Source organism: Saccopteryx bilineata, chromosome 1 (genome assembly GCF_036850765.1).
Source record: "Saccopteryx bilineata isolate mSacBil1 chromosome 1, mSacBil1_pri_phased_curated, whole genome shotgun sequence".
Taxonomy (NCBI): Eukaryota; Metazoa; Chordata; class Mammalia; order Chiroptera; family Emballonuridae; genus Saccopteryx; species Saccopteryx bilineata.
Genome location: NC_089490.1, coordinates 10,567,897 through 10,590,813, shown reverse-complemented (window position 1 = coordinate 10,590,813; position 22,917 = coordinate 10,567,897). Strand labels below are relative to the sequence as shown.

General features: G+C 54.3%; 1 protein-coding gene across 2 annotated transcripts; it reads right to left on the bottom strand.

The window, feature by feature from the left end:
- Window positions 1-774: 774 nt before the first annotated feature.
- On the bottom strand, window positions 775-3,653 carry ZBTB12 (zinc finger and BTB domain containing 12). 2 transcript variants are annotated; one of them, XM_066262250.1, is made up of 3 exons: window positions 3,626-3,653; window positions 3,041-3,267; window positions 775-2,552 (listed from the first exon to the last, which is right to left on the bottom strand). In XM_066262250.1, the coding sequence occupies exon 3, from the start codon at window positions 2,526-2,528 to the stop codon at window positions 1,149-1,151; it is 1,380 nt and encodes a 459-aa protein (XP_066118347.1). In that variant the 5' UTR covers window positions 2,529-2,552; window positions 3,041-3,267; window positions 3,626-3,653; the 3' UTR covers window positions 775-1,148. The 2 variants fall into 2 exon arrangements, with proteins under 2 accessions (XP_066118347.1, XP_066118432.1); XM_066262335.1 differs by lacking the exon at window positions 3,626-3,653 and adding an exon at window positions 3,355-3,452.
- Between the last annotated feature and the right edge of the window lie 19,264 nt (window positions 3,654-22,917).

Below are 22,917 nucleotides of genomic sequence, written 5' to 3'. Positions count from 1 at the left end.
CAGTGATCACACCTGTAGGCCGCCACTGGCCTTGATGCCGAACTCAATAGAGAAGCAGGTCATGTATTATTACCACTGCCCAGCAGTCATGGAACACTTGTGCTGGCGGTGTGTGCCAGGTGTTGAGGACTTCAGAACTGGGAGGGTCCCCAATGCCAGAGGAGCCGCTTGTCACACTATTTTCCTTCAGGCATGGGACCCGCATGAGTTGTGACCTCTGGGTACTCAGCAAAGGAGAGACTGCCTAGGGCGACAGTCATTTACACGCAGTTGCCAGACAAGAGTGTAAAGAAAAAAAACTTTTTTTTTTTATTTTGTGGAAAACAAAAGCAAAAAAACCTAAAACCCCAAACTCCAGAAAAAAAATCCTAAAAAATACGATCTTTTTTTGTTGTTGTTAAAAATACTGTATAACTCTCTACTCCTCTCCCTCCCCCTAAATAGCCCTTCTTGTGTCATTTCATCTAAGTCCCCTACCCCCACCCCACCACTAGTCACTGTTCTTGCTACTGTGCCCCACTTCCTGATCTACCCGGGACGCTCACCCACACGTTCTCTTTCCGCTACCTTGTCCTCCCTAGAATTTTGGTGAGCCTTGAACCCACAGTTCCATTCCCCCAGCATGCAAGACGTGTCCCCCCTTCCTTTTCTGGGATTCCATAATCCTTCCCCCTACCAGTCCCGCTCCCAAGGATCTATCTATTCTAAGCAGGAGCATGTAAGGAATTCCTGCCCAACTCCCTCCCGGTTCCCGCCCACCCACCCTTACCCCTCAAGAAATGTCAGACCTTTCCCCCCCAGCGGACTTCGCCGGGGATACAGCGTGTTCCAGTCGTTTAGCCTCCTCATTCTGTGCGACCCTTCCCCACCCTCCACAAATCCATGCACCTCTAAGAAAAGACAAACTTCCTCTGGGACCCCGGATTCCCTTGGCCTTATCAAAGAACCCTTGTCCACCTTTTCTTCTGAAGAGGCAGGGCCTTCTCTCTCTCCCAGGAATACTGGGCGCCTCCCTCGGGATGTGTGTGTCTGCTCAGTCTCCCCACCCTACCTGCCTGTCCTCAACCCCCAACCCCCTATTCTCCTGGGCCAGGGAACCCCCTTTCCACCCCGCCCAGGACCGGGCACCGGCCCGGTGAGCGCTAGCGCTAGCGGATGAGGACGTTGATTTCGGCCACGCTGGCTTCCAGCACGTTCTCGGCGGTGGTCTTGCCGTGCTGCTCCTTGAGGTGCCGCCTGATGGCCGGCTTGTGAGCAAAGCGCACGTCGCAGTAGGAGCAGCGATAGGGCCTGGCTCCCGAGTGCAGGTTGAGGTGATCGTGGAGCGTGGACTTCTGCGTGAAGCACTTGCCGCAGATGCCACAGGAGTGCGACTTGACGCCGCGGTGCACGTTCATGTGGCGGTTGAGGTTGCTGCTGTGGTTGAACTGCTTGCCGCAGCGCGGGCACATGAAGATGAAGTGCTGTGCCCGCATGTGGAAGACCAGCTTCTCCACGCCCTGGAACACCTCCGGGCACTTGGTGCACTTGATGTTCTTGAGGGAGTTACCGCTGGAGAAGCCCCCCGGCAGGGGGCCGCGGCCGCCCCCTGACCCCAGGCTGCCCCCCGCCCCCCGGGCAGCCATGGCCACTGCTGCTGCCTCGACCAGGCCCGAGGTGGCCCCCACGCTGGCCCGGCCTCCGGGAATCAACAGCAGGCCTTCCCCTTCTGCGTCCTCAGACAGGCTGTAGCAGGCTTTCACCACGCCCTGCGGTGGAGCCACGGTGCTGGGGGGCCCGCTGCTCTGAGCCAGCTCCCCCAGGTGGCTGCCCACAGAGCTCCCGAGGCCCAGACCTCCTCCCAGGCCTCCCGGAGGTTTGAGCCGGTGGGCCACCTCCAAGGCAGACTCCACCTTGACGATGCAGATGTCTGACACATCCTCGTCCTCATCCTCATCCTCTTCCTCTGCCTTCAGCTCCAGGTCCTCATCCAGCGGGAACTCCAGCTTCACAGGCCGCAGGAGCGGAGGGGGTAGCGGGGGTGGTGGTGGGGGTTTGGGGGCTGGCTTTGGGGTCCTGGCAGGAGGGAGAAGGGATTTGGTGGCACTGACACTGCTCATAAGGCTGGCATCGCTGACCCCATCTTCTTTGAGGCCTATTTTGGGCTCGATGAACTGGCTGAGGGCATTCCGGCATTTCTCCACCACGTGCTCCATCTGCAGGTAGGAGGCTGCCGTCAAGTAGTTCACGATGTCTCTAACTGCAAATTCCAAAGCGCCCGTGTAACAGGAAAGGAGCAGGTCGGCCACTATGCGTGCACTGTGCATCAGTGAGACCTGCAGCTCAGAGCTGGGATTCAGCAGGAACTGGTCCCGCAGGAAAGGGGAGCAGGCGGCCAAGATGACCTTGTGGCCACGGAACTTGAGGCTGTCGGCCACAATGGTCACATCGCAAAACCGCTCCTCTGCGCGAAGCTGGTTCATGTTCCGCAGCGTAGCGGCCTCGTGGCCAGGCAGCTGGAAGCGCAGGACTTCCACCCCAGAGGCCATTGTGGCGGGGGTGGGTGGGCAACCCTGGTTGGGAAGGAAACCGGTCAAAGACAAAGGTCTCTGGCTCCCCTAAGACAAGGCTCTGGGTCCCTCGCCTGCACTCTTGCCCGGCCCCCCCAAGTATCACATCTTCCAATTTTCAGGCCTCGTCCTCAGTTTCCCCAGCCCCGGGGGGAGGTACCGTCCCTTCAAGCGGAGGGAGGCGTGGTTCCTGGGGGCGGGGCAGCGGAGTCCATACCCCCAGCCTAACCGCCCCAATGGGGCGAGCCCGCGCGCCCACGGAAACAGGAGCTCTGGGGCTCTGAGTTCTGGGGTGCCCAGGTTGCAGGATCTTCTCACCCCGCCCCCTTTTACTCGTTGCCTCTTTCCTCCGCCCTCCCCCCGTTTGCACGTTTGCACGCGCCTTTCACGTCCTCCCCCGCCGCCTGCACGCATGGTGCACGCCCCCCCCACGCTCAGAGCTCCGTGGCACGCCCCCCAGCCCCACGACCCTAGTTGCACGCGCCTCTCACCTGGCCTTGGTCCGCGTGCTGTTTTTTTTTGCCCCTTACTTTCCCCACCCCCCCTGGGGCCGCCGGCACCCCCACACTCGGGCAGGGCCTGGGCAGCGCGCAGGCGCGGGGGTGCACGGGGAGCGCGCGCGCGCGAGTGGCTGACTCCGCGTGGGCGTCGGGGGAGGGGAGGGGGTGGCTCGTGCCGTGTGTTCCAGGCCCCGCGCGCGACGGCCGCGGCAAGAACTCTGGGAGGAAGAAGAGGGGAGGGAATTAAAGGAGCAGGAGTCCCCCCTGCCCGACCCCCCTTTCTTCACCAGCGCCCCCCCACACACGGTTAAAGGGCCGGACGGCCTGGCCTCCCCTTTGGCCGGTATTATTTGTCCGCCAGAGCGGAAATACGTTCCACACCCCCTTCGTCCTGGCTGCCCCTCCTCTGTGCCTCCGGGCTCAGCGGCCCGTCTGCGCGTGCGTGCCAAGTGCCGCGCAGAAGCCCGCTCCTCCCGGCCCGCGGCGCCGCACGCTCCGCGTCCTCCAGGGCGCGTGCCCGATCCCCGCGCTCCCTGCGGGCCGGCTCCCCGCGGCCGGCGCGGCCGGCGCGGCCACCTGCTTCCAAGGTGGTGCTGTTTGGGCCCATCCATGCCAGGCGGGCCCGTGTTACAGCCAGAGCCCCGGGCCACCCTGCGCCTGCCTCTCTGCGCTGTCGGTCACTGTTGAGTGTGTATCCCTCTAGCCACGCTTCCAGACTTGCCCAACTCTTCTGAAGCTAGTAGCCACCCCAGCCCTCAGGGCCAATCCGACAGTCCGCTGCCTTCAGCTTTCCTCCATCTCACGTGTAACATGCCATCCATTCTCCCCTCCTCTCTGTTTTCAGAATTGACCCCATCGGTCTTGCCAAGGCAAGCACTCTCCAGCCGGGGCCTTGAACTGTCCCTGACCTTACCCATTTCACCCTACTATTAAGGTGACCAACTTTTTTACAATGAAAAGGAGGACAAAAATAAATAGAAGAAAGCGATATCATAAATAAAAGAAACATTTTATTCATTGCAACAATAATACACTATACTGTAATAAATGCATAATAAAACATTTGTAATATTTTATATTGTAATTATGCTTGCATATCTAGTAATTTTTAAAAATAATTGTAAGAAAAAAGTACTCATTTAGATACAAACACATCACATCACACGCAATGGATCGACTGCATCAATCGAATACGGACATTTACAGATTACTTTTCCAATATCAAAAAGGAGGACATGTAGGAGGACACTTTTCAAGGGAGGATAGAACTTACAAAAGAAGGACTGTCCTCCCTAAAGGGGGACAATTGGTCACCTTACTACTTATACAAGTAGTCCTAGTACTGCTCCCCCCCCCCCACTACTTCTAATTATGTGATGATTTGTTAGTACAATTCTATCTTTATCATCTTCCCACTGCAACCATCCCTCCACGGAATGGACAAGGTCGGAGCTTCACTGCCCTGAACAAAACCTCCCTCGACTCTCCACCTCTGCCTTCTTTTTCTCTGTCACTCCCAAACTAAGCTGCAATCTCTGCATCTGCAGCACCAGCATTTATTAGCATCTTGAAGACTTCTCCACACACACGCTTACACCTTGAACCTCTCGTACCCACACTTCCCCACCTATCCGAGTCCAGGTGAGGAAGCCCCTGTTTCCTGCCAATTGGATCTATTACATCTTCCAGGACACTAGCGGGTTTTCCTTACACATCACTTTTGATGAAACCGCTTCTTATATAATGCATTCACAACCGGGTTTCCCCAAGTGAACGACTTGATTGCAGGAATTATGTCGTGGGTTATATTTTGCAAATAAAGTGACCGTTAAAGTCATTCCTCGGCCCTGGCCAGTTGGCTCAGCAGTAGAGCGTCGGCCTGGCGTGCAGAGGACCCGGGTTCGATTCCCGGCCAGGGCACACAGGAGAAGCGCCCATTTGCTTCTCCACCCCCCCACTTCCTCTCTGTCTCTCTCTTCCCCTCCTGCAGCCAAGGCTCCATTGGAGCAAAGATGGCCCGGGCGCTGGGGATGGCTCCTTGGCCTCTGCCCCAGGCGCTCGAGTGGCTCTGGTCGCAACAGAGCGACGCCCCGGAGGGGCAGAGCATCGCCCCCTGGTGGGCGTGCCCGGTGGATCCCAGTCGGGCGCATGCGGGAGTCTGACTGTCTCTCCCCGTTTCCAGCTTCAGAAAAATACAAAAAAAAAAAAAAAAAAAAAAAAAAAAAGGTCATTCCTCTTCAGCGCAGCTAAGCATCTACTCATAAAAAGTCTGTCCCTGGCCCTGGCTGGGTAGCTCAAGTAGAACTGTTGGAGCGTCAGCCTGATGCGCCCAGGTTGCAGGTTTGATTCCCGGTCAGGGCACATACTATACAAGAATTAAACAATGAATGCATAAATAAGTGGAACAGCAAACCCATGTTTTTCTCCCTCCCTTCACTTTCAATCTCTCTCTAAAATCAATTTTAAAAAAAGTTTGTTTCTGCCTGACCAGTTGGTGGTGCAGTGGATAGAGCGTCGGACTTGGATGCAGAAGGACCCAGGCTTGAGACCCCGAGGTCGCTAGCTTGAGCGTGGGCTCATCTGGCTTGAGCAAAAGAGCTCACCAGCTTGGACCCAAGGTCACTGGCTCGAGCAAGTGGTTACTCTGGTCTGCTGAAGGCCCACGGTCAAGGCACATAGGAGAAAGCAATCAATGAACAACTAAGGTGCCGCAACAAAAAAACTGATGATTGATGCTTCTCATCTCTCTCCGTTCCTGTCTGTCTGCTCCTATCTATCCCTCTCTCTGACTCTCTCTCTGTTCCTGTAAAAAAAAAAAAAAAAAGTTTGTTCCTGACTTACACTGGATTCTTGAACTCAAGGGATGCCTTTGGGGGTGGGGGCAGTGTTTTGGTGGTGCCTTGATTTTTTGCCTTTCCTAGCTTCTGGTCAGTCCCAGGAATGGCGCTCTTCTACTTCATGCCAAATACCCTTCCCTCCCATCCTGGGAGTCCTGCTCTGCCCATCCCTGCCTCTTCTTGGTGCCATGAGTAACCGGCCCCCAGGCCTGGGTACCTGGGTACCTGGCTCAGGCCTTCTGCCCTGGGCCTGCCAGTGTCCGTGCTAATGACCTAATCCACACCCCAATTTTCCCTTCTGTCATGCTCTCTTTCCTCCCTTCCTTCTCCCTTCCTACCCTGCTCAACCAGGGTGCAGGGAATCACCCATCTAACCTTGAACCCTCGATGACTTGGATTGGGGAACTTTAGTTAAAAGCCCTGAGTGAATATCTCTTGGATGCAAACACCAAGAAACTGTGTGAGTGAGTGACCTTTGTGGAGACACAAAGGAATGCAGGAGGACAGGCTTTAGAAAGTTAGCCTAGAGCAGGGGTCTCAAACTCGCGGCCCGCGGGCCATGCGGCCCGCCGAACAATTTTGTGCGGCCCGCAGACTAATCCACGAAGTTCAAAATATTTTGGATAAAATTAAGTAAGCCTAGGGGCCTACTTGTATTTTTCATTTCTCTAGCATCCTAGCTAGATATTAGCTTAGTTAACAGCAGTTGTGATGCGAACTACAGTTTCTGGTCGTTTTGTGACACTGAGTAAACTGCATGTACGATTGTGCTTGTTGTACTGACTTTTTTTTGTTTTCAACTGCAGTGAGAAAAGTGTTGCATAACAGTTGCCTTTTGTAGACCTAGTGCGGCCCGCCAAACGGCTGTGATCTTGCTCTGTGGCCCACATGCTGAGTTGAGTTTGAGACCCCTGGCCTAGAGGTTCTAGATTGCCCCTCCCTTTGTGCTTGTTAATTAGCAAAAGAAAAAGAATGTACTGACCAAATTAGCCCTTTCTCCATGTCAGCAAAACAATCATTAATCATTCTTTCTCCTTATCACTCAGCCTCCCTCCCTTGTAAAGCCGTTACCTCTGTTCTGCTTCTGATCAATAAAAGCCAAGGGAGAAGGAGATTCAGGCCTCTGCCTCCCTTGGCAGGCCTCCCCCTCTTCCTCTTGACGTAAGTATGTGTCTTGGATAGGTTTCCTCCATGTGAGGCTGGTAGTCCCCAGCGGGCTGGAGTCCTCCACCAGGGTGCCACTCAGCATGCATCACATCACCCGGCTCTGGAGGCTGCTTTGTGCACCTGCAAGGGCCCCTGTTCTAACCACAGCTCCTCCCAACCTGTGCACAGTCTGAGTCCCCCACCCACACACCCATGCTGAGATTCAAATCATTTCACCGTGGGTTCTCTGCCCTAATGACTGTTTTGAGTATATAAAAAAAAAACACGATATACTGGCCTTGGCCGGTTGGCTCAGTGGTAGAGCGTCAGCCCAGTGTGTGGAAGTCCTGGGTTCAATTCCCGGCCAGGGCACACAGGAGAAGCACCTATCTGCTTCTCCACCCCTCCCCCTCTCCTTTCTCTCTGTCTCTCTCTTCCCCTCCCGCAGCCAAGGCTCCATTGGAGCAGAGTTGGCCCAGGCACTGAGGATGGCTCCATGGCCTCTGCCTCAGGTGCTAGAATGGCTCCGGGTGCAGCGGAGAGACGCTCCAGGTGGGCAGAGCATCGCCTCCAGTGGGCATGCTGGCTGGATCCCGGTTGGGCGCATGCAGGAGTCTGTCTGACTGCCTCCCCACTTCTAACTTCAGAAAAATACAAAAACAAAAACAAAAACAAACAAACAAAAAACTATATACTGAAAGGTAGTTTATTATTTTATGCATTTAATACTTAAATAAGAATAGTACAAGAGGTACACAAAACTAGATTACACTATAGGGAAGAGTTTTAAAGTATTAATGAAAAATTATTCATTAATACCTTACTGGAAAACAATAAAATGGTTATTTAAGATACTTCCATATTGCTTCTTGATTGGCGTCCTCACTTGCAATTTTTTTGATCTGTGGACAGAATGAACATGACTCCGGGCACTTAGAATACGCTGTTGAGCAGATGAACGTTAAAAAAGAGTTAGGAATGTCAGTTTGTGATTTCCACATTGGGCGGCTGCCCAGGCGCCCACTTTAGAGAGAACCTTGATGACAAGTGCCATTTTAACAACCGGTTCACCAAACTCAACAAAAAATTAAATATCGGTTCTGCCAAACTGGTGCAAACTGGCTGAATCCCACCACTGGGTCAAAAGGGGTTAAAATGTTTTATTTTTTTTAACCTTTTTTTTTTTGTGGCAGAGAGAGAGAGTCAGAGAGAGAGGGGCAGATAGGGACAGACAGGAAGGAAGAGAGATGAGAAGCATCAATTCTTTGTTGTGGCACCTAGTTGTTCATTGATTGCTTTTTCATATGTGCCTTGACTGGGAGGGGGGGCTCCAGCAGAGCGAGTGACCCCTTGCTCAAGCCAGCGACCTTGGGCTCAAGCCAGCAACCTTTGGCTTCAAGCCAGAGACCTTTGGGCTCAAGCCAGCGACCATGGGGTCATATCTATGATCCCACGCTCAAGCCAATGACCCTATGCTCAAGCTGGTGAGCCCGCGCTCAAGCCAGATGAGCCCGCGCTCAAGCCGGCAACCTCAGGGTTTTGAACCTGGGTCCTCTGTGTCCTCGTCTGATGCTCTATCTGCACCACCCCCTGGTCAGGCCATAACTTTTCCTTTTTTTTTTTTATCTATGGTTTTATTTATTTGGGCTCTCTTACACAGGCATTTTTGAATGAAAGGGCAGAGGAGGGGCGGTTAGGTCCCCCTTCTCACCAAAGCGAAGACCAGACGAGGAGGGCGGGGACAGTGACGGGGGTGGACGGGGAGATGACAGCCAGAGGTCCTCTTGCTCCTTGCCTTTTCCCAACTGGCTCCTGAGCACACGGGTCTGGTCAGCACCCTCTCACCCGGGCTATGCCGGACAGCCTCCCCCCTAGGTTGCAAGAAGCAGGGCAGGGGGGAGAAGATGCAGCACTACCGGCCCCCAGGACTGTGGAGACCCTAGAGCAGGAGTCCCCAAATTACGGCCCGTGGGCCACATGTGGCCCCCTGAGGCCATTTCTCCGGCTCCCGCCGCACTTCCGGAAGGGGCATCTCTTTCATTGGTGGTCAGTGAGAGACGCAAAGCATGGCATCGCTCACATACAGTACTACTTCCAGTGATGTGGGATGCACGCCTCACGGCTCCGGAAGCATGTCACATCACTTGTTACATCTAGCAGTGACAAATATGGAACCGGACATTGACATCTCATTAGCCAAAAGCAGGCCCATAGTTCCCATTGAAATACTGGTCAGTTTATTGATTTAAATTTACTTGTTCTTTACTTTAAATATTGTATTTGTTCCTGTTTTGTTTTTTTACTTTAAAATAAGATATGTGCAGTGTGCATAGGGATTTGTTCATAGTTTTTTTTATAGTCCGGCCCTCCAACGGTCTGAGGGACAGTGAACTGGCCCCCTGTGTAAAAAGTTTGGGGACCCCTGCCCCAGAGGGACGGCACGGGCAGGGGTAAAGCAGAGGCTGTGGTGTGGGCGGGTGGACACGCCGGTACCTCCCAGGTCTGGCTGTCCCCGGGGCTTAGTTTTCATCTGAAAGAGCTGTGGCCCCTTACAGGAGGTCAGGGACAGGCTTGTTTCTTAGGAGGCCCTACTGTACCTTTAGTGCCTTGCTTAGTTCTTGGGAACTGATTGTGCAATGGGTGGATGAGGAGAGGAGGTTCGGTTTCCTGATCCAGAGTTTGGGCCTGTAGGGGAGCCTCTGAGACCTGAGGGTGGGAGGAGCCTGGGGGTGAGGGAGGAGCCTGGGGTGAGGGAGGAGCCTGGGGGTGAGGGAGGAGCCAGAGGCTGGGCAAAACTCTTTCTGGAGGCTCTAAGGATGCTGGATATGGCCCTGCCCTGTGGTTCAGTGGATAGAGCGTCGGCCCAGCATAGGGATGTCCTAGGTTTGATTCCCGGTCAGGGCACACAGGAGAGGCGACCATCTGCTTCTCTCCCTTTCCCCCTTCTCTCCCTCTTTCCTTCCTGTAGCCAGTGGCTTGTTGGAGTGTGGCCCGGGGTGCTGGGGATGGCTCAGTTGGTCCCAGTGTGCCAGCCTCAGGCACTAAAATTAGCTCGGTACTCATGCATCGGCCCAAGATGGGGTTGCTGGGTGGACCCTGGTTGGGACACATGCGGGAGTCTGCCTCACTATCTCCTCTCCTCTCATGTAAAAAGAAAAAAAAAAAGATTTTTTATATATATATATATATATATATATACACACACACACACACACACACACACATACAGACACATACACACAAACATTTCTGTCAGTGCATAATAGGATGGGAGATGGTGTGGGTGACAAGTGCCCTAACTGTGTCCTGTTAGGGGAAGTGGGTGGGGTCTGACCCAATGTCAATATTTTTATTAAAAAAGAAATGGAGGTCCTGGCCAGTTGGCTCAGTGGTAGAGCGTCGGCCTGGCGTGCAGGAGTCCTGGGTTCGATTCCTGGCCAGGGCACACAGGAGAAGCGCCCATCTGCTTCTCCACCCCTCCCCCTCTCCTTCCTCTCTGTCTCTCTCTTCCCCTCCCGCAGCCAAGGCTCCATTGGAGCAAAGATGGCCCGGGCGCTGAGGATGGCTCTGTGGCCTCTGCCTCAGGCGCTAGAGTGGCTCTGGTCACGACAGAGCAACACCCCAGATGGGCAGAGCATCGCCCCCTGGTGGGCATGCCGGGTGGATCCGGTCGGGCACATGCGGGAGTCTGTCAGACTGCCTCCCCGTTTCCAACTTTAGAAAAATACAAAAAGAAAAAAAAAAGAGAGAGAGAAATGGAAAGAATAGAAACCAAAGTCGCTTTTGTTGGCCCTGGCCGGTTGGCTCAGCGGTAGAGCGTCGGCCTGGCGTGTGGGGGACCCGGGTTCGATTCCCGGCCAGGGCACGTGGGAGAAGCGCCCATTTGCTTCTCCGCCCCCCCCCTCCTTCCTCTCTGTCTCTCTCTTCCCCTCCCGCAGCCAAGGCTCCATTGGAGCAAGGATGGCCCGGGCGCTGGGGATGGCTCCTTGGCCTCTGCCCCGGGCGCTGGAGTGGCTCTGGTCTCGGCAGGGCGACGCCCCGGAGGGGCAGATCATCGCCCCCTGGTGGGCGTGCCGGGTGGATCCCGGTCGGGCGCATGCGGGAGTCTGTCTGACTGTCTCTCCCCGTTTCCAGCTTCAGAATTAAAAAAAAAAGAAAAAAAAAAAAAAGTCGCTTTTGTTGCTGATCTAAAGGATGCTGTTTACTTGTAATGAGGGTAGGACTGGGGGGAGGGGTTGGCCCTTGACTTTGTTCGAGGAGCTCATTATTTCAGCAAACACTCCTGGGGTCCCTTTTCTGGGGAGGTTGAGACCAGAACACAAATAGCCTGAAGGCAGTAGATCCAGTGAACAGGTCCTGTAGGACTCTGGAAGGGGAGGGATTGGAGAAGAACGGAGGTTAAGGGGTCCCAGGAGGAAGGGTGGGAAGCGGCAGAGGTAGAGGGGAGAGGCGGCTTGGGAAGGCACAGTGCGAGGGGTGGGGGTGCAGAGGGGCCCGAGGGAATTCAGGGTGCTCAGAAGAGCCGCCTCAGAGATGTTCGGCAGAGGCCCCCAAACCTAAGGGCTATGAACATAGACTCAGGAGCCACGCTGCCTGGCTTTGAATCCCGCCCGGGGCCTGTGTGAATCTGGGGGGCAGGTCACTGAACACTTCTGTGCCTCGGTGTCCTTATCTGTCAAGTGAGGGTAAGGATAAAACCCGTGTCCTCGGCTTGCTGTGAAGACTGAGGGAGCTCTTACGCACAAAGGGCTCAGGATGATGCCTGGCGCGTAGTAGTTCCTGTGGCTGTGGGTGGAGTCTTCTTCCCCCAAGACAGCCTCTGAGACAAGGCCTCAAGGGCAAACAGTGCCGTGTCGAGGTGGTCGCAGGAAAGCGGGCTAGGAGAGACGGGCAGTCAATCAAGTGTGCGCTGCCCAGTCAAGTCACCGTCGTGGGTGAGCGGAGATTAGTCCTGCTGAGGAACCCTGGAGTGGGTATCTGGGGAGGGGGGGCTGGGGGTGGAGCGAGCTGGGGCACCTATATACCCATTCTGTTCAGTCTCAGGGTAAGGGCTGATTTCGGGGGGCCTCAGTTCTCTACAACTTCCAAAATTCTGGGCTCAAGCGGAGCAGGACCCCAGGGAAACCCTCGAGCAGATCGACGAGAGGCTGCTCTTGGAAGTCGGTGGCACAGCCCAGCGGTGACGCCCAAGGTCCTCGAGTGGGGCAAGGACTGTGTCACTGCCGCGGGAAAGAGCCTCGCTCAGGAATGCCGCCTCCTCAGCTCAAGTCGTCCTGTCGGCTGAGAGCCAGGCCAGCTCAGCCCAGTTTCCCAAACTGGAGGTTGACCTGGGAATGGCGTGCGTCGGCTCTGCAGTTGTCATGGGAGGTTGAGGGGGGCAGATCCTAGGATGCTAAGTCCATGTCAAAGTGTCCAGAAGGGACAACAAGGAGACTGTGGCCAAAAGGAGGCCACTCCCCTCCCTCCATGGCCTTGTCTGGCTTACTGAGTAGTAAGGCATTCTGAGAGACGCAGAGAGACAGACTCCTGCATGCGGCCCAACTGGGATCCACCCAGCAAGCCCACTAGGGGGTGATGCTCTGCCCATCTGGGGCGTTGCTCTGTTGCTCAGCAATCAAGCTCTTCTCGGTACCTGAGGTGGAGGTTAGGGAGCCATCCTCAGAGCGTGGGGCCAACTCACTCCAATTGAGCCATGGCTGAGGGAGGGGAAGAGAGAGAGAGAGAGAGAGAGAGAGAGAGGAACAAGAGGGGGAGGGTGGAGAAGCAGATGGTTGCTTCTCCTGTGTGCCCTGACCGGGAATCGAACCTGGTTACATCCACACGCCAGGCTGATGCTCTACCACTGAGCCAACCGGCCAGGGCCCATCATTTCCTCCTGACACCTGTGACTCAGGGGTGAGTTGCAGACTATGGGGTTTTGATTTCTTCCCTTTGGAATTGGTCCCTGAAAGCCTTGAATCAACGAGAAGAGATCAGGACGAGAGGGAGGCCGCTGGCAGGGGCGGAAGGCCTGTCATTTTAGGGTATTATTTACCTCCTTCCTTCTATTTGGAGAGAAAAACAGAAGTGGCATCTGTCAGGCTTTTTTACAAATGCAAAAAAATAGACAAGCCAAAGTCACCTTCCCCAAACGGGGTGGGGGTCGGGGAATGTCTTACTGAAAATCCCCTGGGGAGCGATGAGAAGGGACTGGGCCCTGGGCCTTCCACACTGGACTGTGCCTCAGGGAAGGCTGGACTGGGTCCGACGCTGGGGACCCACCGTGCCTTTGTCCGGCTCGCTTTGCCCTGGCGCAATGTGGCGCTCCCTCCAGCAGAGCTGGCCAAGTCTCGCCCGCTGCCCGCTGTCTCCCCAAACCCCCTGTCTTCCCCCGGGGTGCCTCCCCGAACCCCCTGTCTTCCCCCGGGGTGCCTCCCCGAACCCCCTGTATTCCCCCGGGGTGCCTCCCTGAACCCCCTGTCTTCCCCCCGGGTGCCTCCCCGAACCCCCTGTCTTCCCCCGGGGTGCCTCCCCCAACCCCCTGTCTTCCCCCGGGGTGCCTCCCAGAACCCCCTGTCTTCCCCCGGGGTGCCTCCCCAAACCCCCTGTCTTCCCCCGGGGTGCCTCCCCGAACCCCCTGTCTGCCCCCGGGGTGCCTCCCCGAACCCCCTGTCTTCCCCCGGGGTGCCTCCCCGAACCCCCTGTCTTCCCCCGGGGTGTCTCCCCGAACCCCCTGTCTGCCCCCGGGGTGCCTCCCCAAACCCCCTGTCTTCCCCCGGGGTGCCTCCCCGAACCCCCTGTCTGCCCCCGGGGTGCCTCCCCGAACCCCCTGTCTTCCCCCGGGGTGCCTCCCCGAACCCCCTGTCTTCCCCCCGGGTGCCTCCCCGAACCCCCTGTCTTCCCCCGGGGTGCCTCCCCCAACCCCCTGTTTTCCCCCGGGGTGCCTCCCCAAACCCCCTGTCTTCCCCCGGGGTGCCTCCCCGAACCCCCTGTCTTCCCCCGGGGTGCCTCCCCGAACCCCCTGTCTTCCCCCGGGGTGTCTCCCCGAACCCCCTGTCTGCCCCCGGGGTGCCTCCCCAAACCCCCTGTCTGCCCCCGGGGTGCCGGAGCCCTAGCCGCGCACACAGTAGAAAGCTGCAGGCCACACCCCCCAGCCTCCCGCGTACTCAAAGCGTTTGCCAACGGAATACTACGAGCGAGCGGAAGACATGGGTGGATTTCCGTATCATTACCGGTCCCCTGTTCCTTCTTTCCTTTTATTTCCTTGGGAGGGGGATGCAGACTTGCAGGGGACCTGGGGCAGCCATGCAGACCAGGACAGTGAGCTCCCCGCGGGCAGCAGAGCCAGGTGGACGAAACCTGTGTCCTGAATGACGCGGATGGACGGACGACTCCGTCCTGCCAGCCAAGGCCAGTCTCGCCGTATCCGCCATCTGCCTGTGCTGAGGCTTTTACCTGAGAGAGAGAAGTCAACATCTATCTTAGTCAAGTCCCTGTGTTTGGGGTTTTCTTTATGACAGCCGGCTAGGTCACAGCCTGATGGCCGTGTGTCCCAGGTGTTGCCTTTGGCTCCAGTGTTGATTTCTGGCTAATTGTTTTCATTGGATACAGGTTTGGCTGCTAAAACACGGCTTGAATCACAGTTTCTTAACCATTTGGCATAAGCAGTCTGAGGCGGTTGTGATCAGCCTACAGCAGGGGTCCCCAAACTACTGCCCTCGAGCCGCATGCGGCCCCCTGAGGCCATTTATCCAGCCCCCGCCGCACTTCTGGAAGGGGCACCTCTTTCATTGGTGGTCAGTGAGAGGAACATAGTTCCCATTGAAATACTGGTCAGTTTGTTGATTTAAATTTACTTGTTCTTTATTTTAAATATTGTATTTGTTCCTGTTTTGTTTTTTTACTTTAAAATAAGATGCGTGCAGGCCCTGGCCGGTTGGCTCAGCGGTAGAGCGTCGGCCTGGCATGCGGGGGACCCGGGTTCAATTCCCGGCCAGGGCACATAGGAGAAGCGCCCATTTGCTTCTTCACCCCTCCCACCCCTCCTTCCTCTCTGTCTCTCTCTTCCCCTCCCGTAGCCAAGGCTCCATTGGAGCAAAGATGGCCCGGGCGCTGGGGATGGCTCCTTGGCCTCTTCCCCAGGCGCTGGAGTGGCTCTGGTCTCGGCAGAGCGACGCCCCGGAGGGGCAGACCATTGTCCCCTGGTGGGCAGAGCGTTGCCCCTGGTGGGCGTGCCGGGTGGATCCCGGTCGGGCGCATGCGGGAGTTTGTCTGACTGTCTCTCCCCATTTCCAGCTTAAGAAAAAATACAAAAAAAAAAAAAAAGGAAAAAAAATAAATAAAATAAGATATGTGCAGTGTGCATAGTGATTTGTTCATAGTTTTTTTTATATAGTCCTGCCCTCCAACGGTCTGAGGGACAGTGAACTGGCCCCTGTGTAAAAAGTTTGGGGACCCCTGGCCTACAGGTTCGGGGAGCAGGGCTTCTTCAGCTCCGTGGCTTTGTCATGATGAACATGGGACTTCCACCTTGTGGTCTAGGGTGGCATTCCAGCCGGTGGGAAGGCGACAAGAAAAACATGAGGGCACCCACCCGTCTTTCCTTAAAAGCATACTCTACGGACTCGATGAACACCTGGGGGTTTTGTTAACTTAAGGAAGAAGGAAAAATGGGTTCTGACCCAGTCTGCCAAGTTTATGTAACTCAACAAATATTGTGAGAAACTCATGAAAGAAAGGGTCTTTCTTTTTTCTTTGTTTTCTTTTTGAAAGATTTTATTTATTGATTTTAGAGAGAGGAGAGAGAGAGAAGGAAGGAAGGGGGTGGGAAGAGAAGCAGGAGAGATCAATCATAGTTGCTTGTTGTATGTGCCTTGACCAGGCAAGCCCGGGATTTTGAACTGGCGACCTCAGCGTTACAGGTCGATGCTCTATCCACTGAGGCACCACAGGTCAGGCTAAAGGCCCTTTCTTTTAAAGACATTTGCCGCAAACCAGCGCAACTCATAATTGTCCAGGTCTTGAGGGAGAACGTGGGAGATTAAGAAATAAACACAGGCCCTGACCGGTTGGCTCAGTGGTAGAGCGTCGGCCTGGCGTGCAGGAGTACCGGGTTCGATTCCCAGCCAGGGCACACAGGAGAGGCGCCCATCTGCTTCTCCACCCCTCCCCCTCTCCTTCCTCTCTGTCTCTCTCTTCCCCTCCTGCAGCCAAGGCTCCATTGGAGCAAAGTTGGCCCAGGCACTGAGGACAGCTCCATGACCTCCGCCTCAGGTGCTAGAATGGCTCTGGTTGCGACAGAGCAACGCCCCAGATGGGCAGAGCGTCGCCCCTGGTGGGCGTGCCGGGTGGATCCTGGTCGGGCGCATGCGGGAGTCTGTCTGACTGCCTCCCTGTTACCAACTTCAGAAAAATACAAAAACAAACAAACAAAAACAACAATACAGAAAGAAAAAGGATGAAATCAGGAGGCCTCCTATAGGCTGATGGCATACAGGAATAAAAGGCAAAAACCCCTGGCCAGCTTTATTATACAGTGCAGAGAACAAATCCATTTGTAAAACAAGGAAGTTTCTGATACAAAGTCATATATCTAAGGTATAAACAGGAATCCTCATAAGAGTGCACCACCCCCCACACCATACTGCAGCCAAGGGTGTAGGAAAGAGCTCAGTCTTATTTTTTTTTAACTTTTTAAACAATTTTTATTAATTTATTTATTTTAGAGAGGAGAGAGAGAGAGACAGACAGAGTGGAGAGAGAGACAGAGAGAGAAGGGGGAGGAGCTGGAAGCATCGACTCCCATATGTGCCTTGACCAGGCAAGCCCAGGGTTTCAAACCGGCGACCTCAGCATTTCCAGGTCGACGCTTTATCCACTGTGCCACCACAGGTCAGGCTTAGAGCTCAGTCTTAAACGAAGCCCTAGACCAGGGGTCGGGAACCTATGGCTTGCTAGCCAGATGTGGCTCTTTTGATGGCTGCATCTGGCTCACAGACAAATCTTTTTTTTTTTTTTTTTTCATTTTTCTGAAGCTGGAAACAGGGAGAGACAGTCAGACAGACTCCCGCATGCGCCCGACCGGGATCCACCCGGCACGCCCACCAGGGGCGATGCTCTGCCCACCAGGGGGCGATGCTTTGCCCATCCTGGGCGTCGCCATGTTGCGACCAGAGCCACTCTAGCGCCTGGGGCAGAGGCCACAGAGCCATCCCCAGCGCCCGGGCCATCCTTGCTCCAATGGAGCCTTGGCTGCGGGAGGGGAAGAGAGAGACAGAGAGGGAAAGCGCGGCGGAGGGGTGGAGAAGCAAATGGGCGCTTCTCCTATGTGCCCTGGCCGGGAATCGAACCCGGGTCCTCTGCACGCTAGGCCGACGCTCTACCGCTGAGCCAACCGGCCAGGGCTTCACAGACAAATCTTTAACAAAAAAAATAATGTTAAAAATATAAAACATTCTCGCCTGACCTGTGGTGGCGCAGTGGGATAAAGCGTCGACCTGTAACACTGAGGTCGCCGTTTGGAAACCTTGGGCTTGCCTGGTCAAGGCACATATGGGAGTTGATGCTTCCTGCTCCTCCCCCTTCTCTCTCTCTCTCTTACTCTCTCTCTCACGCCTCTCTCTCTAAAAATCAATAAATAAAATATTTTTTAAAAAGTTTATTTTATTTTATTTTATTTATTTTTTACAGAGACAGAGAATGAGTCAGAGAGAGGGATAATTAGGGACAGACAGACAGGAATGGAGAGAGATGAGAAGCATCAATTATTAGTTTTTCATTGCGCGTTGCAACACCTTAGTTGTTCATTGATTCTTTCTCATATGTGCCTTGACCGCCGGCCTTCAGCAGACTGAGTAACCCCTTGCTGGAGCCAGCAACCTTGGGTTCACGCTGGTGGGCTTTTTGCTCAAGCCAGATGAGCCCGCGCTCAAGCTGGCGACCTCGGGGTCTCGAACCTGGGTCTTCCGCATCCCAGTCCGATGCTCTATCCACTGCGCCACCGCCTGGTCAGGCTAAATAAAATATTTAAAAAGAAACATTCTCATGTATTACAATCCATTCATTTCCTACCGCTCATGTTCATGGTTGCGGGGACAACACCAAATTTTTATTGGATAATGTGTAATGTACACGGGTTGTTGTATGGCTCTCACGGAATTACATTTTAAAATATGTGGTGTTCCTGGCTCTCTCAGCCAAAACGGTTCCCGACCCCTGCCCTAGGCTATAGGGACTTGGTCAGTTTACAGCCTTTCTCCCACAGACATTATTAGACATTAATTGGGCAGATGTATTGGTCTACTTGAGCTGCCAAAACAACATACCATGGACGAAGCAGCTTCCACAACATATGTTTATTTCTCACAGTTCCGGAGGCTGGAAGTCCAAGATCAGGGTGTCAGCAGGGCCTCTTTCTGGTGAGAGGTCTTTCCTTGGCTCACAGATGGCCATCCTCACATGGCCTTTTCTCTGTAACACTTGGGGGGAGACATGGAAAGGGCGGGATAGAGAGAGAGAGAGGGAGAGAGAGAGAGAGATCAGATCAGGATTCACCCTGATGACCTTATTCAACTGTAATTACCTTTTTTTTTTCTGTATTTTTCTGAAGCTGGAAACGGGGAGGCAGTCAGACAGACTCCCGCATGCGCCCAACCGGGATCCACCCGGCACACCTACCAGGGGGTCGATGCTTTGCCCATCCTGGGCATCGCTCTGTCGCGACCAGAGCCATTCTAGCACCTGAGGCAGAGGCCAAGCAGCCATCCTCAGCGCCCGGGCCATCTTTGCTCCAGTGGAGCTTCAGCTGCAGGAGGGGAAGAGAGAGACAGAGAGGAAGGAGAGGGGGAGGGGTGGAGAAGCAGATGGGCGCCTCTCCTGTGTGCCCTGGCCGGGAATCGAACCCGGGACTTCCACACGCCAGGCTGACACTCCACCTCTGAGCCAACCGGCCAGGGCCTGTAATTACCTTTTAATCAGCTCAGTAATCTCCTCCAATATGGTCACATTTTGGGTTAGAGTTTCATGTATGAATTTTGGGGGGAGGAGATGCAGTTTAGCCCATAGCAGTGGCTTAAAGAGGCACCCAAAATTCCGTAGCTTAAGAATTCAGTCAGGAGGCCCTGGCCAGTTGGCTCAGTGGTAGAGCATTGGCCTGGCGTGCAGGAGTCCTGGGTTTGATTCCCGGCCAGGGCACACAGGAGAAGCGCCCATCTGCTTCTCCACCCCTCCCCCTCTCCTTCCTCTCTGTCTCTCTCTTCCCCTCCTGCAGCCAAGGCTCCACTGGAGCAAAGTTGGCCCGGGCGCTGAGGATGGCTCTGTGGCCTGTGCCCCAGGCACTAGAATGGCTCAGTCGCAACAGAGTGACGCCCCGGATGGGCAAAGCATTGCCCCCTGGGGGCATGCTGGTGGATCCTGGTCGGGCGCATGCGGGAGTCTGTCTCTCTGCCTCCCCGTTTCCAACTTCAGAAAAATACAAAAAAAAACAATAGAAAAAAGAATTCAGTCAGGTGAGGATTTACATTGTTCCCCCCCCCAGTCGCAAACAAACCCCAGATCTTGGTTACCGTCACGGTTGGCAGACTATGGTCATGGCTGTCTCCTCTCTAGGTGTGCACGCCTCGTTGCGGTGACACCGTGCCACTCCTCCCAACAAGAGGTAAAGTCTCCCTCACTATTAGCTCTGGGTTGGCCCTGTCATTGGCTGTGGCCCACAGAACGGGGTGGGAGAGGTGTTCCGAAACTTCTGAGGACAAGCCTCCAGGGACCTTGCTGCTCAGGTTCAGGATCTCGGATTGCTGCCCCAACAGCCGCACCCTGAGGGGCTCGGGTGGAGGGCCCCGGGGAAGTGAGCTGCAGCTGTCCCACTGTCCCCACCGAGCGGGGCCCTCAGACGACTGCAGCTGCAGGAGTGAGCCCAGGCAAGACCAGCAGGAGAACCACCAGGTTAGCCCAGAGTCATGAGAGGGATAAGTCATTTTCCCTTTTTTTTCCTTTTTCTTTTTTTTTTTATTCAGTGAGAGCAGGGGAGGCAGAGAGACAGACTCCTGCATGTGCCCCAACTGGGATCCACTCGGCATGCCCACTAGGGGGCGATGCTCTGCCCATCTGGGGCATTGCTCCATTGCTCAGCAACTGAGCTCTTCTTAGTGTCTGAAGTGCAGGCCATGGAGCCATCCTCAGTGCCTGGGCCAACTCACTCCAGTGGAGCCATGGCTGCAGGAGAGGAAGAGAGAGAGAGAGAGAGAAGCGAGAAGGGGAGGAGTGGAGAAGCAGATGGTTGCTTCTCCTGTGTGTCCTGCCTGAGGATTGAACCTGGGACATCCACATGCCGGGCTGACACTCTACCACTGAGCCAGCCAGCCAGCCAGGGCCAAATAAGTCACTGTCTTAAGCCCTTACATTCTGGGTGGCATTCTCCCTGCGGCAGAGGTCATGCAGTGGATTACAACCACTAAAGTTTGTTTGTGGCTCATGTTACATAGTTACTGATGGTCAGCAGTGCTTCTCGGGGATCTAGGGTGATGGAGCAGCCACCACCTCAAGCGTTGCCACACAGAGGGAGAGAGAACGTGGTGGACACTGCGTTATTGACTCATCAAGCTGCCACCGAGAAGTGGTACGTGCCACTCATACTCAGGTTTCATTGGCCAAGCTAGTGGGTGGGGAACTTCAGTCCTGCCATGTGACTGTCTGAAAAGGGACAAAGCCAGACTATTTGTGAACATCTCTAATATGAGCACCACCCTTGAGGTAGTTTAAGTCTCTTTTGTAAGAGCTGAAGTAGGTGGGCGGGGCTGGTGTGACACCAACAGTGTGTCAGGGACCTCAGCTCCACCGTTGGCTCCACCGTCCCCAAGATGCTGTTCTTGAGTCAGCGTCAGATTTATAATCCAGTGCATCTGAAGGGAAGGGCAGACTCCCCTCCTATTTTAGGGAAGTTACACAGGGCAGTTCTACTCGCATTCTATTGGCCAGAGCCATGTAACCAGGCCAGCAGCTTGCAAAGGATACTGGGAGATGTAGTCTTTAGTTGGGTGGCCGTGTGTCCTGCTAAACATCTCTTAGTGTAGAGGAGGGGAACAGACACAGGGGTCAGGGAGGAGCCAGCAGCTTTGTCGTAGCAGCAGCGTTGGGACCCCCAAATCGAGGGTGTCACAGTCTTCCCACATTCAGTCAGTCCTGTCCAAGGGTGACTCGCTTTCTGTAGGTGTCTTTCTGAGGAGTTATTTATTCCTTTTTATTTCTTTTTTTTATTTTATTCATTTTAGAGAGGAGAGAGAGAGAGAGAGAGAGCGAAGAGGGGAGAAGTAGGAAGTATCAACTCCCATATGTGCCTTGACCGGGCAAGTCCAGGGTTTAGAACCAGTGACCTCAGCGTTCCAGGTCAATGCTTTATCCACTGAGTCACCACAAGTCAGGCCATGTGGAGTTATTTGTAAGGCAAAAGAATTTTCAGCCTGACCAGGCGGTGGCGCAGTGGATAGAGCATCGGACTGGGATGCAGAGGACCTATGTTCGAGACCCCGAGGTCGCCAGCTTGAGTGCGGGCTCATCTGGTTTGAGCAAAAAGCCCACCAGCTTGAACCCAAGGTCACTGGCTCCAGCAAGGGGTTACTCAGTCTGCTGAAAGCCCGCGGTCAAGGCACATATGAGAAAGCAATCAATAAACAACTAAGGTGTTGCAACACACAATGAAAAGCTAATGATTGATGCTTCTCATCTCTCTCCGTTCCTGTCTATCCCTCTCTCTGACTCATTCTCTGTCTCTGTAAAAAATAAATAAATAAATAAATAAAAATGTAAAAAAAAAGAAGAAAAAAAAGTTTCCACAAATATAATTGAGCACCTGAGAGATGTTTCAACTTCTTTTTTTTTGTAAGCAGGAGAGAGAGACAGAGAGAAGAAAAGAGAGACAGACTGACAGACAGGAAGGAGAGAGTTGAGAAATATCAGTTGGTAGTAGCGTTAGTTGTACATTGATCGCTTTCTCATATGTGCCTTGACCGGGGGGCTCCAGCAGAGCCAGTGACCTCTTGCTCAAGCCAGCGCCCTTGGGCTCAAGCCAGTGACCTTGGGCATAAGACAGTGACCTTGGGCTTCAAGCCAGCGACCTCACGTTCAAGCTGATGAGTCTGTGCTTAAGGCGGTGACCTTGGGGTTTTGACTTGGGTCCTCAGTGTCTCAAGTCGGCGCTCTATCCACTGTGCCACCACCTGGTCAGGCTCAACTTCATTTTTTTTTTTTTTTTTTTGTGACAGAGACAGAGAAAGTCAGAGAGAGGGATAGATTGGGACAGACAGACAGGAAGAGAGAGAGATGAGAAGCATCAATTCTTTGTTATGGCACCTAGTTGTTCATTGATTGATATGTGCCTTGACCACGGGCCTTCAGCAGACCGAGTAACCCCTTGCTCGAGCCAGTGACTTTGGGCTCAAGCTGGTGAGCTTTGCTCAAACCAAATGAGCCTGCGCTCAAGCTGGTGACCTCAGGGTCTCGAACCTGGGTCCTCCACATCCCAGTCCGACGCTCTATCCACTGTGCCACCGCCTGGTCAGACTCAATTTCATCTTTTTTTAAAGATGTTATTTATTGATTTTAGACAGAGGATAGAGCGAGAGAGAAAGGTGGGAGATGGGGAAGGAGCTGGAAGCATCAACTCATAGTAGTTGCCTCTCATATGTGCCTTAACTGGACAAGCCTGGGGTTTTAAACCGGTGACCTCAGCGTTCCAAGTCGAAGCTCCATCCACAGGTCAGGCTCAACTTTATTTTATTTTTTTTAAGTGAGAGGCAGGGAGGCAGAGAGACAGACTCCCACATGCGCTGCGACCGGGATTCACCTGGCAAGCCTCCTACCAGGTGATGCTCTGCCCATCTAGGGCCATTGCTTTGTTGCTCAACAACTAAG

Coding starts and splice junctions, on each gene's coding strand:
- ZBTB12 (XM_066262250.1), bottom strand. CDS start 2,528: ATGGCCTCTGGGGTGGAAGTCCTGCGCTTCCAGCTGCCTGGCCACGAG.